The 18,212-nt window shown below is 32.6% G+C and overlaps 2 protein-coding genes across 3 annotated transcripts; one reads left to right on the plus strand and one right to left on the minus strand.

Annotated features, from left to right (window-relative positions):
* The first annotated feature begins 631 nt into the window (after positions 1-631).
* Positions 632-14,057, plus strand: LOC106788756 (E3 ubiquitin-protein ligase hyd). Of its 2 annotated transcripts, none has more exons than XM_014752300.1 (26): positions 632-1,061; positions 2,078-2,278; positions 2,372-2,693; positions 2,759-2,970; positions 3,052-3,215; positions 3,312-3,511; positions 3,593-3,861; positions 3,946-4,100; positions 4,203-6,326; positions 6,427-6,662; positions 6,767-6,933; positions 7,011-7,342; positions 7,413-7,821; positions 7,892-8,240; positions 8,326-8,665; positions 8,904-9,136; positions 9,464-9,970; positions 10,052-10,267; positions 10,359-10,727; positions 10,920-11,105; positions 11,646-11,768; positions 11,849-12,058; positions 12,131-12,489; positions 12,580-12,786; positions 13,053-13,431; positions 13,586-14,057. In XM_014752300.1, the coding sequence occupies exons 1-26, from the start codon at positions 1,000-1,002 to the stop codon at positions 13,796-13,798; spliced, it is 8,544 nt and encodes a 2,847-aa protein (XP_014607786.1). In that variant the 5' UTR covers positions 632-999; the 3' UTR covers positions 13,799-14,057. The 2 variants fall into 2 exon arrangements, with proteins under 2 accessions (XP_014607786.1, XP_014607787.1); XM_014752301.1 differs by having other exon boundaries at positions 8,326-8,560.
* A 121-nt stretch (positions 14,058-14,178) lies between these two features.
* On the minus strand, positions 14,179-17,901 carry LOC106788757 (protein bunched, class 2/F/G isoform). The gene is made up of 4 exons (XM_014752302.1): positions 15,636-17,901; positions 15,495-15,546; positions 15,207-15,410; positions 14,179-15,023 (listed from the first exon to the last, which is right to left on the minus strand). The coding sequence occupies exons 1-3, from the start codon at positions 17,486-17,488 to the stop codon at positions 15,207-15,209; spliced, it is 2,109 nt and encodes a 702-aa protein (XP_014607788.1). The 5' UTR covers positions 17,489-17,901; the 3' UTR covers positions 14,179-15,023.
* Between the last annotated feature and the right edge of the window lie 311 nt (positions 17,902-18,212).

The following is an 18,212-nucleotide window of genomic DNA, read 5'->3' on the forward strand; positions in this document are numbered from 1 at the left end:
CCAATCAATGTGTGTGTGATCTCGTTCTATTCTAAATCATCTTTTTGATAGGTTAATGAAAATTATTTAGCATGCAACAATGTAATCAGTTAATAAATTTTTTTTTTATATAAATATCTTTATATTTTCATATTAAATATAAATAAATTTGAATAAAATAATATATTTTGAAATTCCATGTAAAATATATTGAAAACAGTTAATTTATTCCATTTCTTGAAGGATGACAACCAATAGGAATAGTTGTATGATATCAAGTATTTCCTAATCAAAAAAGAAACTACGTTTCATTTGGATATTTTGTACCTTTCTAACAATGATCATTTATTATCATAATTCTAATCAAAATTTATCTATAATAGATTAACAAAATTATAGATAAATTAGTATTATTTTCAATTAGTTTTTAGTAATAAAGTTAATTTTATTTTTTGAAGTTTTCTAACTCTCTAGTAAATAATAAAAATAAATTTATTTGTCTAGTAAGATATGATAGTATAGATAAAATAAATAGTTTTGAAAATACTCATATTTTTAATAATCACGAATTGTGAATAATAAAAATTTATCGGTATAATGTATACATTAAGTAAGTTTTTCTAGTGTTTTCTATCGTGGCGTGACGTCACGCACGTCAAATCGATGTAATCACATATTTCTTATCGTAACTTCATAACCATTGGAGTTCTCTATACGCGTGGAGCTTTTGTACTATTATTCACATTAAATAATAAACAGTTTTTTTATTCGTTTGTAAAAAGAAAAATAAAGAAATAATATTTCGTTGATTTTTTCTAAGTAATATCGTATCAGATAATCTTCAGTGTATTTGTGAATACATCGAGAGATAGTACGGCCATATTACTTTTAGGAACGCAGAACTGGATGTTTCCGAAGGAAACATGGCCGAAGAAAATCGTTTCGCTTGTGTAGTGAAATTCTGTGTAAACATGTTTTAAGATATTTTTCGGTAAGAAAAGCGTATCACAATAAGCAAAGATGACTTCGATACACTTTGTCGTTCATCCTTTACCGGGAACCGATGATCAACTTAACGATAGGTGAGTATTCCTTATGCTGTAATGGATGTATCTGTCTTTCAGAATGTCTGCTGACTATTCTACCATGGAATTTAATCCGTACTCGTCCGTTTTTTTTTTATCCCTTACCAAACTATATCCTAATCGTTCAGTTTTCTCGTTTTTTTTTTCATTTTTTTAATCTATTCGAATGAAATGTTTCCTCCTTATTTTTCTTTGCAGAGTTACTCATTTTGATTATCGAATTTTTCTAAACCTATTTATCAAGAAGACATTAAGGAGAAATTGAACAATACGTTAATGAGCACCATTACTTATCTAATTTCTCGTTATTTCGATTCGTTTTAATTTAATTTCATACTTTTTTTATTAAATGAGTTACAATAATATAATTCACTTTGTCATTATTCATTATGGATTGCATTAAATTAGCACATATTTCGGAAAATATCTAATACTTAATATATTTATGAAGCATACAATAATTCTGTAGCATATTGATAACATATTTTTATAAAATAAACTAAAGAATATTTTTATATCCTAATTTCTAATGATAGTGGCATATATATATATATATATATATACATATATATATAGTAATAGTGCCATATATATATACATATATATGTAGTAATAGTGACATATATATGTGTGTATATATATAAACCAATTAATTATTCTAAAGTATTTATTACACATATTATGTATGTGTTTATTCGCATTATATTACCATATAATACTCACATTTACAATTTAATTGATTTATTTTTTCTTATTAGTTACAATCATAACAAGGATATATAAAATTAAAATTTATATATATCATACATTCATGCATTCATTTTATATATAATTTTTGCTAAAATATATTAGTTTAAGTAAATATTTTAAATGTGTGTGTATGTGAATAATAAAACATTTACTATTACATACAAAATAAATAGTTTTACGTATTGTTAAATTAAGTAAGCAATTAATGTCTATTATTTTGAAAATTAGCGTATATTAAATTTAATTATTATTTCTTATTTAAGGTTTAAAGAAGTTGCAGAGAAGATCAATAGATACGGTTATGTTACCCCAGCTGCATTTAATGGATTAAAGGTTCCAATAAAACGTATTGTCATTGGTCCGACTCATATAGCCTTACTCACAGAGGACAATAGAATCTGTCGTGTCGCATTTACAGTATTGTCTGATCGACTGGATTTAAGTAAAACTGAACCGAACAGAAAGTATGTATCATGCTTTTATATTTAAAGAATAGATTAAATACTTAATAAAATGAACTCTTTTGAAACTGATATTTGTACATTATGCTATTTCAGTACAACCAAAAACCATGTTGGAAATTCGAATTCTACTCCTAGTGGTAGCGGAAATAGTGGAAGTGGTAGCAGAGCAGGTATTTCTCGTTCAAGGGCAAGGATTATGAGAAGCAGTTCTGCTATTCGGGGTGGTAGTAATAGTGGAGGTAGTGGTAGCAGTGGAAGAATAGGACCTCCTGGAGTGATCATGGGAAGCGGAAGTGGTAACAGCTCACGTCCTATTGCTTCAGTTCCTGCTCCATTTGTACCAGAAGATCTAATATCTCAAGCTCAAGTAGTATTGCAAGGAAAAAGTCGCAATTTAATTATCAGAGAATTGCAGGTTATTATTTTATAACTTAATCATCAATTATCTTATGCAACTGTATAAATTACATATTTTTGCAGCGTACTAATTTAGATGTGAACTTAGCTGTGAATAATCTTTTGTCACGTGATGATGAAGAAGGGGATGATGCCGATGATGCAGCAGATAGTTATGTACCAGAAGATCTTATCTCTTTATTAGATGGAGGCTTTAGTAATAATGATCATTCTGTTATAATCGATGCAGACTCTATGTTTTCTGAAGACATGTTTGGCTATGCAGGCATACGGCAGTAATGAATTCATTCAAATTTAAATTCAATTTATATATAGATACTAAAAAGTAGATATATAGTAGATATTATATTTTTTAGCCGTGGAAGTTCTTCTAGAAGACTTGGTAATGACAGAGAAGGAGAACGTTCATCTGAACGTGATAGAGACCGTGACAGTTTTAGCAGGTGGAGGGATCGTCAATATTACGGACCACGACGTTGGTTAGAAACTGCTCTAAAAGATTCTTGGGAGAAAGATCCTGGTAAATATACTTTGATCGACATATATACACTAGTTTTTAAATGTTAAAAGATATAAATGTGTATAAAAATTATTTTATTTTATTTTATATTTATAGAAAACAAAAAAAAGGAATTAGCTTCTCTAAGCCCTTTATGGATATCAGAAGAATTGGAGTGGTGGCACGAACGTAGTAATGAAGCTGCTCCACGTTTTGTTCAAATTGCTGCACTTTACAGCGAATTAATAGCTGTTTCCACATCTGGACAATTGTACCAATGGAAATGGTCTGATCCGGAACCTTACAAACATTTAGAGGTACCTATAATTGTATATATGTATTAATTTAAAATTTACGTAAAGAAACACGATACAAATAATATAGTTTTCCATGTTTAGAATCCAAATGTCCATCATCCAAAAACTATACCACTAGCATTATTAACAGAAAAAATAGTTAATATATCAGCAACAGCAATTCGCTGTTCTGTTAGTACAGAAAGTGGCAAGGTAGCTACGTGGTTAGACGAACTTTTGGGTCATGTTGCTTCTCGTTTGGAACATCCAGCACAAGCTTTTACTGAATTTACATTGGACAAAATTGTATCACTTCATACATGTGCTTTATATACTGTAGCAAAACTTGAAAGTGGTGCATTGTATTGGTGGTTAGTAGTATTATACGTTTTTTATTAATTATTTACCTAATTAAGAAATTACAATTAACTATTTGTTTTTCTTTTTTTAAATAGGGGAGTTTTGCCATTTTCTCAGCGTAAAAAATTATGGGAAAAATATAAAGCAAAATCACGTAAACATAGACCATCTACAGTGATATCAAATGACATTAGTTACGGTACACATGTTTGCATGAAAAACAGTCCGATGTATCAACCTGGTGCAATAGGTAAATTATTTAAATTGTTTTTGATAAAACAAAAAAAACAGAATCGATATCATATACTAGGAAGTATCCTATATACTTTCTTAAAATATTTTTTTTTTATAGGATTTACAATAGCTAATGGAGTACCAAAAGTAGGACAACTATTATCAGCTGCTTGGAACTTAGATGCAACTTGCAGATTTAAAATATTACCTGCTGGATCACATTTACCTAATTCAAATTTTGATAAACGCGAATCAAATGGAAATGGAAATACTTCTATAAATAAGTCAAATCATAAAGAAACAGCTGATCGTCTTGATATGCCACCACCTCCTTCGCCTGCTTCTAGTACATGTAGCGACACAGGTAGCATCACAACAAGTCATAAGAGACAAAAACGTTTAACACCTCGAAATGAAGGAGAACCCGAGCGAAAGGATGAAGAAGATTGGCAGTTAAAAGATGTGATATTTGTAGAAGATGTTAAAACCGTTCCCATCGGGAAAGTCATTAAAGTCGATGGTTGTTACGTAGCAGTTAAGTTCTTTTCAAAAGATTCAAAAGAAAAGGAGAAAGAAACTAAAGAGAAAGATTTCAGTACGTCTGATTTTAAAGATTTAACAGCTGAGGAATTGATCAAATTATTAGCAGACTGTAGACTACTAAGAAAAGATGAATTACAAGTTATTAAATCATCGATGAATCCGAGAGCACCCGATTGTTTCCAACGTACACCTAGAAGAGTTAATATAGTAGAGGGCTCGAGTGATAATCTTTTAACTATTGCAACAGACGGGCAGGGAATTCATGGAATATTAAAAAGTGGAAATAAGTTGAGCTATGTTGTGTATAATTTAAGTACAGGAAGATATGTCCAAGATTGCTATATTCCTTCAGATATTAATGCTTTCTTAGGATTACAGCCTCAAAATATTAATTTAACAAGTGCTGGAGAAAATATTGAATGTTCCATGATACTTAGAGATGGAAATAATACAATTTATCCAATAGCAAAAGATTGTGCTGATGCTATTCGAGATCCAAATTGGTTAGACTTACTTCCAGTAGTTTGCATTGGAACATCAACTATCCCCATACCAAATTGCTCTAATTCAATACATCTCAAAAATCAAGTTGCAGTAATTGCATTGGCGTTTGACAATCTTCTACTAATGTCACGTATACTGAGATGCGATTATGATAGTGTTAAACAAGTATTTTGTAATTTAGAACAAGATGTAAAGGGTAATACGGCTCAAATTCAGTCAATACTATTAGAACGTTGTGATGGTAATCGCAATATTCTTCATGCTTGTGTTACTATGTGTGCACCGACTTCTAACAAAAAAAGTGAAAAAGAATTTGGGTATGCAATGGTATCAAATTCAGATAATACCTCAGCGCCTATTGAAGAACCAATACCAACTTTGAGTTGGCCACCTGAGGCATTCGACAACACATCTGGAGAAGAAGACAGTTTGCTTAGTATAGGTGCTGCTAGTATTTCTATGATGAATAAACCTAGTATAGGAGCAGCACCCAATAATACGTATATTGTAGATTCCAATGAAAGAAAGAATAATGCGATACTAATACTGAAGTACATGTGTGAAAACAATGTATTAGCCCCTCACTTGAAAGAATTACTTACAGCAAAGGATGCTCAAGGACAAACACCATTAATGCTTGCAGTGTCTGTTCGTGCATATCATGCAGCTTTAATTTTATTAGACACTATTCAAAAAGTTGGTAGAGATTCCAAAGAATGTTCGGCAATGATTCTACCTCCTGATGCTAATCCGGATTTATCTCCTTTATTCGTGACTTGCTGTAACGACACTTGTAGCTTTACATGGACTGGTGCAGATCATATCAATCAAGATATATTTGAATGTAGAACCTGCGGTTTAACAGGATCTTTATGCTGTTGCACCGAATGTGCTCGTGTTTGCCATAGAGGACACGACTGCAAACTTAAAAGAACATCACCAACGGCATATTGCGATTGTTGGGAAAAATGTAAATGTCGTGCACTTATAGCTGGTTATCAAGTTGCACGTTATGATCTCTTATGTCGACTTGTGGTCAATACTGATCTTGCCACAAAAATCAATTCAAGAGGAGAATGCATTTTATTATTTTTGGCCCAGACAGTAGGAAGGCAATTCATAGAACAACGTCAATTTAGACCAGCAACTCGTCCTCGATCAACATCTGCAAGTCGTAAAGCACCTTCTTCGGATGGTATAATATATTTTTATTATTATATATATTTATATATACCCATATTTATATGTATATAGATATAATATATATGTATAATAATAAAAATATTTATTAATAGGATTAGGTGCTGATTCCGACATGCCTGATCATGATTTAGAACCACCTCGTTTTAGCCGAAATGCTCTCGAAAGATTGTTAAATGACTGGTCAGCAGTTCAGTGTATGATTATGTCAGGAGTATCGGAAAATGGGAATGAACAATTATTCGGAGATCAAGGGCAACTATGTCGTCAGAGTGGCACAGCATTACTAGATAAATTTACCCATTTGTTACTTGTTAAATGCAGTACAGAAGTAATTTTATATTTATTTATCCATTACTATTATTTCTAATTTAATGTAGAATTTCAGAGAAGTGTATAGAAATGTTAATTCTTAAAATATTATATACTTTTTAGATGCTTGATATTTTACTTATTACTCTTATAAGAGAATTGCATAATGATACTATACCTGGACGACAAGAAGAAGCAAACAATGTTGCTCGACGATTTGTAAGATCTGTAGCTCGAATATTCGTAATATTTACTATCGAAATGGCACCTAATACAGCAAAAAGAAAAAGGTATAAATTCGTTGAAAAAAATTATTCTTATCGCTATTTCCACTTTGAAATAATAATAATAAAAATGTTATTTTTAGTGCAAGTCAAGCATCTCAACCTTTAATGAAATGTCGTAAAGTTTTTCAAGCCTTAATTAAATTGGCAATTGAAGAATTATGTGAAACTGCAGATTCATTAATAGCTCCAGTAAGATTAGGCGTAGCACGTCCAACAGCACCATTCACGTTAACTAGTTCTGCTGTCGAAGTAATAAATGGATCTGAAGAATTGTTTTCTATAGAGCCATTAATACCTCACAGTGGAGTTAGCTCTCAAACTTTAGATGGTGGTTTACAAACGCAACAAGTAAATAATAACATAACTATTGCAAGAGATGTTTCTGCAATGGATGAAGTTGAAGGTGGAGAAGGTAATATTTATATTATGATAATTATTATATAATTATTAAATATTTATAATCGTACTTTTCTTGCTTAAAGATGTCCATATGGATATGGATGGAGACATAAGTGAACATGACGAACCAGGTGTTTCCGGTACAGTTGCTGGCCAGCCGCTCGGTGAAGTTGACAGCAATGCAGGTGGTGTTGGAGAAGAACAAGCAGGAGAAGGGGAATCTGACACAGAATTAGACCTTTTGGCTGAAGCTGAAACTGAATCTGATTCGGACGATAATCATAGTAATCAAGATGCGGCATCTGCTCAAAGAAGTGTACAAACTGGAGCTACTGCAGGATCTGATGGTGGCATGGGTTCAATATTATTATTTCCTGAAGACGAATCTGGTGAATCTAGTCAACAAGAAGACGATGAAAGTGAAGCAGGCGAAACAGATGAACAAGATAATGAAGATTTTCAAAATGGAGATGAACAATTGGAACGTAGAAGGTATAACGTAATTTTGTTATTGATGTTTATCTGTGTAACTTATTTATAATATATAAATTATTTAATTTAGTGGATCATCTGGTCATTTGCATCGCAACAATCTGGCACCCGTTTCTATGCAATGGGCTATTCGTAATCGTGAGTCAAGTACACGTACTGCAGGCTTACGAGTTACTGGTGGCAGTAACTTAGTTTTCATTGATCCTGTATCTCTGAGACGTACTACTGCTACATCTGCCGTTGCAGCTGCACAAGAACCTATAACTATGGGAACCACTGCAAGTTGTTTGGCACGAGCGTTTGGAATTGTCATTCGACAAATTGCTGATCTATTAGTTATGATGCAAGATTACAAAACATTAGCACCTACTTTACCACAACTAATGGAAATTACTCTCCAAGATGCACTAAACTTACAGGTATTAATTTTGCTATTCTTGTGGATATTTTTCAAATAGTCTAATCTAATTACAAAATTAAATATTTCTATTGTATTTTTTGCAGTTATATTTAGAAGCACATTTGAAACCTACATGGGATTGGCTTTTAACAGTTATGGATGCAACCGAAGCACAATTAAGATTTGGAGTGTCTTTGACTCGTAGTGCCGATCCGACACATCCTGAACATCCACTTAATAATGCTCCTTCACTTTCTGGCGGAAATTTTACTGGACTATTGAGTTCGGCAGCTCTTTCCTTGACATTACAAGGAAATGCAAGTCGAAACCAACGCAGTGGTATTGCAACAAGTTCCAATATTTCTGCTCCTCAAGCTTCGACAAGACTTACTGTTGGTTTTGCTGGTGTTAGTGAACCTGCTAGGAATAGCAGAGAACGTGAAGGTTTGTGTGAAGATATGTTCCTATTGCTTTATATATTTATGCAATTTTGAATTTTCTGTAATATAGCTAAACATTGAGTTGATTTAATAACTTTCTATTTTACTCACATTAAACTGCCAGCTTAACCACCGAAGCTAGGAGCACAATTAATTTTTAAGTACAAACTTTGGGTTCCTAACAAGAAAACTAATGACACTTTGTGAAGTAAGAGAAATGAATAAATACATTTTGTTTACAGGTGGTGATTTGCATTCTGCTAGACGAGAGTTTTTGTCTTATTGTTTATCTTTGATGCGCGCTCATAATGGAGAACACAGAGACAGTTTACCAGTTTTAGATGTTTCTGCATTAAGACATGTAGCATACGTATTTGACGCTCTTGTATATTATATGCGCTGTCTTTCTGAACCATTAACATCAAGAGGCGAAGCACAAAAGGAATCAGCAAATTACACATCATGGCATGAACAAGTTAGTATACTATTTTATCAATAATATTTCACTTTACGTCATTAACATTTATCTAGGACAGGCGATTATAGTCATTCTCAATATGATGCCTTTGAAATACAACAGGCGTCGTATATCACATTATTCAAAGTTCAGTTAAAAATGACTTTGTTAAAAAATCATTAATCCCTTCGTTATGGAAAGATTTGTTTTTTCTAAAAAACTATCTAAGCAAATTTAATTGCGGTAACTCATACACTTTTGGCGCAGCATCTCATATAGTAAAAACATTATGGCAGACAGACAGTTCGTTGCGAAAAAGTTAAAATTTTCTTTATTATTTTCTAGGATGAAAATGATAATGATGAAGGAGAGGAATATAATTCTCCAGCACCTAATGCATTAGAACCTGATTCTGTAGAATATCCAGATTTACTTCAAGTTTCCATGTGTGGGTCTGGAAACAGTAATTCTACATCTAAAGGAAGAAAACATCCTTTTTTCCAAAGATCAGATTCTACCTTATGCCTTGGTTGCCCACCTCTCGATCCATTTGATACAGTTATGAGCGAAGCATTACCTTTAGCTGATCAGCCGCATTTATTACAGCCACATTCAAGGCGTGAGGATCTCTTTGGTATCCCACGACAGCAAACAGGTACTGCCAACCAAAATCCATTGGCAGGTTTACCTACAAGACTTGGCCTCTCCGCACGTGGTGCAGACAATCAAAATTTGTCTTCTTCTACATTCGGTCAAATTGTTCCTGGACCTACATTCACTTCTACAGAAATAAGACGACCTTCTGCTTCTGCTTCTGCTTCTGCTGGAGATTCTGGATCAATAAAATTTTCTGTACTAATTTACTTGATCATCATTTATACATATAATTATTAATACATATATTTATTGATCATAAATAATTATCTATTACAGGAAAGACCTACTAAAGTATTTCGTGTAAATGAAAATCACGCACCATTGACGACACCATTGCAAATGACTTTTCAAAACCCAATACTAGAACATATAGACAGGGCTCCGATTATAGTATCTACCAGTAATCAAAGTGAATCCGCAAATAGCAAGATTGCAAAAGATTTGTGTAAAGCAAATAGAAGTGTTATAGTTAGAGCAGCTAGCAGTATGGTTGTAAGCAATTCATTTCATTAACGCAGTCTATTACTTTATCATTCATCTATATATCTATCGTTAATTTTCATTTATTTTTTATTTCATATAGGAAAATTTACACAAACTTACTGCACCTGAAATACTGTTCATTCCATCGGTAGAAAATCCAGACGTCTCCGAAGAAGTCGATCCCGCTGTAACGAGTCAAGAAATTTCTGCCCACGAAACAGTAGTAACAAGTCCAGTGGAATCTGCTAGAACTATCTTAAATATTGGGACAAATATTTCTCATAATATTCTATTAGGACGATGGAGATTATCATTGGATTTATTTGGTCGAGTTTTTATGGAGGATGTTGGTTTAGAAGCAGGATCAATTGTATCCGAACTTGGCGGTTTTTCTGTGAAAGAAGCTAAATTCCGTAGGAATATGGAAAAACTTAGAAATTCTCAACAAAAGGATATCACTTTGTCAAAAGTAATTTTATTGTTGACTTATAATACATAGTATCACAGTTTTATATATCATACACGCGCGTAATACTAAATATTTATTCAAAAAAATTTATTAAGAAATAAATATAAGCATTTAAATAATAGAATAATTACTGCTGATTGAATATTTTATATAATATTAATATAATAATAATATTTCATACACTTTTTATAGATTGAACGTGATAGAACTCAATTACTGGTGCAAACAATGAAAGAATTAAACACACAATACAATTTGTACAATAAAAGAACTTCTAATTCTCCACCTTTAGCAGTAAATCGAGTAAAAGTAACATTTAAAGATGAACCAGGTGAAGGTTCAGGTGTTGCTAGAAGTTTTTATACTGCAATTGCTGAGGTTTGTATTATGAAAGTAGTGTGAGGGATTATTTAAAATTTATATTATCTTATAATTTTGTTATAATATTTAATGTTGCTGTCAATCAATTTTATTTATCATTAGATTTACGAAAATTAAACCGTTTACATTTCTCTCTTATCATTTATGCTGACTTTTATCTATTTAATGAAATATATATATCCAAATTCATTTTTTTCTTAATCTTTTAATTTCAAAATTAGCCTTAAAATAAGTTATTTTTTTTTTTTTTAATGTGTGGTTTCTCATTCACACATCAATTTGACGCATGTTCGTAAAGATAGATATATAAGAAATGTCCGTAAACCTAATGTTAAGAATTACATATGTACAGTTGTAAAAATGACGAGTGGGAGATTGTAAATACTATGTACTTATTCAATAATGCATATCAGAATTCATGATTTAATTTTTACAAATATTTTTTATCTATTAAAATATGCATAAATATTGAAAGTCATCGTATTTACAATATCCTACTCGTCTTAGAGAATTAATCCAATCTTTTGTTATCTTCAGGCCCTACTTGCAAACGAGAAACTACCAAGTCTTGAAGCAGCACAAGTTGGCTCCAAATACACACAGTATAATGTTTTACAAAAATTAAAAAGCAGAGATCGCGATCGTGATCTTAGAAGACAGGTGTGCATAATATTCCAAATTAGATGCAAGTACGACTGTTCGAGAAGAGCATTTTCTTAAAATTTTAAATCTTATTTAAGAATCCTAGATCATCCGGGAAATGTCGTGAAACACGTAAAGCATTATCTTTCGAAGCTCGTTCCTTTCATCCATCAAGTTCCGTAGAGGGAAATAATGCATCTGGATCTGGAAGCTCATCATCCAATACTCATCCTTTACCGGCCAGTCATCCTAACAATGAACATTTGACAGTGCATCAACAACAACTTGGTGATAGATTGTATCCTAAAGTAAGAATCTTTCTTAAAAACAAAATAAGGAATTTGCGTAAAAAGGATAATGGTGTTATATCCTCTGTTTAGGTACATGCATTACGACCTGCATTAGCAGAAAAAATAACTGGAATGTTACTCGAATTGTCTCCGGCACAATTATTGATGCTCTTGGCTTCAGAAGATGCTTTAAGACAAAAAGTGGAAGAAGCATTTGAATTGATTCATAGTCATAATCAAGATTTAACTAGTGAAGCACTTTTAGATCTTGATGTATTCAGTTTAACTGAACGTTGTGCAGCTAATAAGAAGAAGATAGAAACTAATATTATGGATGACGGAGAAGATAATGCTCCTCTTTTCTATTCACCCGATAAAAGAGGTTTTTATACACCCAGACAAGGTAGAGCCACTTATGAACGACTAAATGCTTTCAGAAACGTAGGCAGGTAAGTTCTCTACAAAACATTCATCCCGTAATTATATTTAAAAAGTAGCTATGTTAATCGCTTAATTTTCTTCTTATTTTCGTTTAATAGATTAATAGGCTTATGTCTATTACAAAACGAGTTGTGTCCAATATTTTTAAATCGTCACGTTATTAAATATATATTAGCAAGGCCAATACGTTTTCATGATCTTGCCTTTTTTGATTCTGTAATTTATGAAAGTTTGAGACAACTCGTCATTGATGCTGAAACTAAAGATAGTAACAGTTTATTCTCTGCACTGGATCTTACTTTTAGGTAAATATACATATGTAAATAAATATATATAACAGAAAGAATTGTACATGCATTGATGTAATTTAATCTTGGTTTCTCTTTTTTTTTTTTTTTTTTTTTTTTTTCATTTTTTTTTATTTGTATAACTAATTACACTGGATCTTACTTTTAGGTAAATATACATATGTAAATAAATATATATAACAGAAAGAATTGTACATGCATTGATGTAATTTAATCTTGGTTTCTCTTTTTTTTTTTTTTTTTTTCTTTTTTTCTTTTTTTAGCATTGATTTATGTCCTGAAGAAGGCGGTGGTTCGATCGAACTTATAACAAGTGGTCGTGACATAGAAGTTACAGCTAGCAATGTATATGATTACGTACGAAAATACGCAGAAGTACGTATGATAAAAGTACAAGAGAAGGCCTTGCATACAATGCGAGAAGGAGTATTTGATGTTCTTCCGGAAGGAGCATTGGATGGTTTAACATCTGAAGACTTAAGACTGCTTTTAAATGGAGTTGGTGACATTAATGTGTCAGTTTTGATATCATACACATCCTTTAACGATGAATCTGGAGAAGCCACAGAAAAATTAGTAAAGTTCAAGAGATGGTTATGGTCAATTGTAGAAAAAATGTCACACGTTGAACGACAGGACTTGGTAATAATTTTTTTTGATATTATGTGCTGCATACACATGAAATTATGTATATACATATCAAGTTGGTCAAGGAAAGAAATTAACATTTTCATTGTTTTAATACCCTTTTTGAAATGACTTAAAAGATGTTTATTTTATTTTTTAATTGTTTTAGGTATATTTTTGGACAGGGTCTCCTGCATTACCAGCGAGCGAAGATGGTTTTCAACCAATGCCAAGTGTCACGATTCGACCAGCCGATGATGCTCATCTACCAACTGCAAATACATGTATTTCTCGCCTATACGTTCCACTGTACAGCTCTCGTCATGTTTTACGGCATAAGCTACTTCTTGCTATCAAAACAAAGAACTTCGGATTTGTATGAATTTGTCAAGTGATCATCATGCTCGCTTGTCCCCCTCCCCTAAAAAAAAGCCACATTACTGATATTGACATAAGAAAATGGTTATGTGTTGTTGTTTTTCTTTCTTTCTTTCATAGAAAAATTTATAACATTTATAAATTTATAAGGTGTATTTATGAATTATAATTTCCCTTATCATAAAGCGGTCTTTGTCTTGATAAGGATTTATGTTAAAGTGTCATATTTAGTCTTTATAGTGGTCCAATAAACTTTCCCAAAATTATATTGTGCTAATCAATCAAGTAACCTGTATTTTCAAAGAAGTAATTTCACATTCTATAGGCTATGTATAATATATTAACATTACATTTACTTAAATCGTGTAATATAAATCTTTTGGCTCATTATCACGTATATTTCCTTTTTGCTTTTTACGACAAAAGCAACGTTGAAGACTTTTAAGAAATTCTAATGATCGTACAATGAAAAAATTTTTTTATTAGGCTCATATAAGATGTAACATAAAATGACAAAATATTGCGAGTTTTCAGATGCACACCATAAGTTTCTTGGACACTTGTTTGTTGTTAAATATAATACATATCAGTTTAAAAACGAGACTATTGACACGAGTATCGAAATATAAACTATGCGATTTGACATCCATGGTACTAAAATTTAAAGTGTCGTGCCAAGATTTAGCTTACAAAATGCAATGTAAAAATTATTAGATAACTAAAATATGTAATAGGAACAATACTTTCAAATGCTTTTTGGCATTATAATCTTTAAAAAAATACAGAACGGTACACTATAAGATCCTCAAATGTGATGTAAACCAAATTAATATTTTATTTTATCGACATAATTTTCGCTTTAATCAACGTAATATTTTAATTTCGTTACTTAAATATTAATAATAATAATCTAAATCACGGAAAATTTAGTTTTTTTTTAAAACTATTACATTGACATGATCATCCAAATTAGCCAAATATTAAAATTATATTAAGGATGTCTAGCTGCCTATTTTGTATCGTTAAATATCTTCTTTTAACACGTTCAAAATCTTCAATTCTATCGTAAAACAATATCAACTCTGGTTATGTATGCTGTTTAGTCCTGGCATGCATTCATATACGTCTTTGCTTGTGTCTAGGATCGCAACAATGTTTTTCCAAAACGGTTGACCATTTTGAAAGAAAAATTCAATGTACAGTTTTAAATATATTTCCTAATCAATAAACTGAAATAGTAAAAAATAATCTATTATCTTTAATTTACTTAAAAAAAAAAAAAAGACTAATGCTAATATGTATAATATAATAAATCTCATTATTTATAAATTTCTAAAAATCGTAAAGTTATATACAATAATTATATTATGTTCTTGACAAAGTATTGATAGAAACTTATGTACAATGGTTACCTATTGACCACTTCCTGAACTGTTTTGGGGTAATTTTGCTGTTGTTTGACTTAATTGAGCCAATGTTTCTGGAGTAGCATGGGCTTTTAAGATTGAATTTTCAGCTTCCAATTGGTTAATACGGTCCATAAGTTCTGCGATTTTTTCTTTTAATACCTCAACTTCTTCTCGTACAGCAAACATCAAATGACTTTTTACCAGATCCTATAAAGGAGTACAGTATTATTATTGTTAGTTTTCATATTTATAAAAATTATATTGTGTTTTTTAATTAAGAAAGTTAGTTACCATAGCTTGTTCAATTTTATTATCAATCGCTACTGCACCTGTTCCTGACACGCTGTAACAAAATTCAATTATAAATTGCAAAAGCACACATTTAATGTATAATTTATAGGAAATACATGAAAATAGATAAAGTATACATACCTTTCACTATCTTCAAGAGTATGATGTTCATCGCTTCCTTGTGTAACTTCAGTTAAAGATTCCAAAAGAGTAGCATCAGCTGATTGTGCTGCAGCAGTAGTAACAATGCCTGAAATAGAGTCCTGCTCTGGATCAGGTTGATGAAATGCAATAGTCCCTTGCTGCATTCCTGCCACAACATTTTGACAAGCAGCTGGCACTTGAGCCATTTGCACTTGAGTATTGCTACCAGAGGATTGCGTTTGCATTTGTGTTGGTGGTATAACTTGAGATTGTACCGGTGGTCCTGGTGCATGAATAGTTGAGGAAGATTGCTGTGTACCTGTTTGAGGAACTTTATGTATACTTTGAATGCCCTGCATTCCTTGAACGGCAGTTAGTGGCTCGGAAATCTGAGTCATTGGTTTTTGTGTTTGCAATGGCTGTTGAGGCTGTTGCTGTTGTTGCTGTGGAGGGTGTTGCGGTTGCTGTTGCTGTTGCTGCTGTTGTTGCTGTGGTGGATGCTGCGATTGTTGTTGCTGTTGCTGTTGTTGTGATGGATGTTGGGTAACAAGTATATTTGATGCTTGAGAAGTTGGAACAGTAGTTTGCTGTACCGATGAAGGACAAACAGTTTGTCCAGGTAAAGATTGATTTTGCGTGCTAACCCCCAGATATGGATCTTCTTTAGAATGAGTCATATTTTGTTGAGTTGGAACACTATTACTACTAGTTTGAGTTATAATAGGTATAGAACCTTGAGGCATACTCTGAGGTTGCCCCAGATTATTTGGATGCGTAGGTTGTAAATTAGATGGCAACGTAGATCCCTGTCCTTGTTGTTGAGAAGCTAACTGTTGCGCAGATGACTGAAAATATTGAGGAATTTGCGAAGGTGGTTGAACGTTTGGTTGCGTGGGATTATGCTGTACAGTAGAGGAAATAGAACTGTTTACTGCATAATTTGAACTTGTAACTGAACTATTGTTCGGTACACCAATCGATGACTGCACATCAGGATGAGAGTGAACTGTTCCATTGACGTCAAGATTAATGCTCTTATCGTCAGATACAACAGATTGTTTAGATGCATCTGGGATTACAATTCCACTATCTGTAACCCCATAAGATATGCACACCTCATTTGGATCAGAAACTTTAGGGGTACCAATAGCTGGTTGATTCACCGATGTATGATCCAAATAATCCATGCAGGTCCATCTACCTCTCTTAAATGGCTCTGTACTTTCAATTTTGACTACTTTAAAACGTTCATTCCTCCCATGTGAATGTACCTCTCGTAAATCAGAATCTTGCTTAGCATTACTCGACAGTAAATTAATAATATTGTTGTCGGTAACAGATGTAATGTCTAATGTGTTGATATTGCTATCGTTGACTGAATTGTTCACACTGTTTCCTTCTGATGGTACAATGGCCAGTCCATATTGTGAACTGGTAGGAATCACCGGAGCAGTACTGAGAGCAGCATTACTGGTGTTGAAAAATACGTCCTCTTTAGAGAAGGTATCTTCCGAATAACTAGGCGTCTCGATATCAATATCGGTAATACGCGAATGTTCCACAGAATTATCTTCTGTGTGGGATTCGTCCAAATCGTCATTGGAATCTTCGCCGGCATCGTTGCTCATACGACAACCGACTGTAACACTTGTAATTTGAAAAGACGACGTCTTTTTTCTACACTGATTACTACTGGTCACGTTGCTTGAGGTAGTCAAGCTAACCGGCTGGTGTAGTTTATCTGGTTCTCCTAACCGAATCGTTTCCGTAGTCGTACGATGCACTGGATTAGATATCTTTCTACTACCATCCGAGAGTTTATGCGATTTCCTGTGTACATTATCTGCCATTATTATAGGAACTTAGCATTCGAGAGCCACGATCTTTGCACTCGTTCTCCTCTCGCATGTTAAAACCAACATTGCTGCATGCCGGTGTCCGTTCACTTCGATGACCAGTCGCGTAATCTGCGATCTTTACCGGACAAGCTTCAGGCAAGACCGCCCCAACTCTCGGCAAATATACGAAATAAAATCATGTTCTGAGATTGGTAAGGTGTTGACAGTTCACCATTTCTATCGCACGGGAATGTAGTTCGTTTGCTCGAGTACCGTCCAATAGAAATGAAACTCGAACTGAGCAATACGAACTCTCTATTCCTTCACGGTCAATTATAAGCCATTTGGTGTCATTCGTTTACATTACTATCTCGATGCGATTTTCATTGTCCACATCCTTCCTGTTCTATTATAGTAAGTGAGCAGTTTAAAAATGGCTGCCAATTCACTCATAGAATTGCCACGAATTATAGCTAGAGTATCTACGAGCGTGTTCGTCAGCTAAAGTCTATTTCCATGAACGTAATATAATCCTTAGTCCACAGTGATTTAACCATTCGATTGTTGAACAACAACAATTTCGAACTTCCGGAAAATGGTGAACCGATTGTAAGGCACTATATTTAAATTTTAAAATTTATATTCATGTATATCATTTTCATTTTATTCTTAAGAAAATTTGGAATTCTAATCGATCATTCTAATTCCTAATTCTAAACATATTCAATATTCAATA

The sequence above is a fragment of the Polistes canadensis genome, unplaced genomic scaffold (genome assembly GCF_001313835.1).
Source record: "Polistes canadensis isolate GaletaPanama2010 unplaced genomic scaffold, ASM131383v1 scaffold_153, whole genome shotgun sequence".
Classification (NCBI taxonomy): domain Eukaryota; kingdom Metazoa; phylum Arthropoda; class Insecta; order Hymenoptera; family Vespidae; genus Polistes; species Polistes canadensis.

Bases quoted from the DNA above. Each gene is read 5' to 3' on its own strand.
- LOC106788756 (XM_014752300.1), top strand. From the start codon at position 1,000: ATGACTTCGATACACTTTGTCGTTCATCCTTTACCGGGAACCGATGAT. The intron at 2,971-3,051 runs GTAATGAATTCA...TATATTTTTTAG, and splicing joins GGCTATGCAGGCATACGGCA to CCGTGGAAGTTCTTCTAGAA. The intron at 12,787-13,052 runs GTAAATATACAT...TTCTTTTTTTAG, and splicing joins GCACTGGATCTTACTTTTAG to CATTGATTTATGTCCTGAAG.
- LOC106788757 (XM_014752302.1), bottom strand. From the start codon at position 17,488: ATGGCAGATAATGTACACAGGAAATCGCATAAACTCTCGGATGGTAGT. The intron at 15,547-15,635 runs GTATGTATACTT...ATTTTGTTACAG, and splicing joins ACTCTTGAAGATAGTGAAAG to CGTGTCAGGAACAGGTGCAG. The intron at 15,411-15,494 runs GTAACTAACTTT...ACTCCTTTATAG, and splicing joins ATAAAATTGAACAAGCTATG to GATCTGGTAAAAAGTCATTT.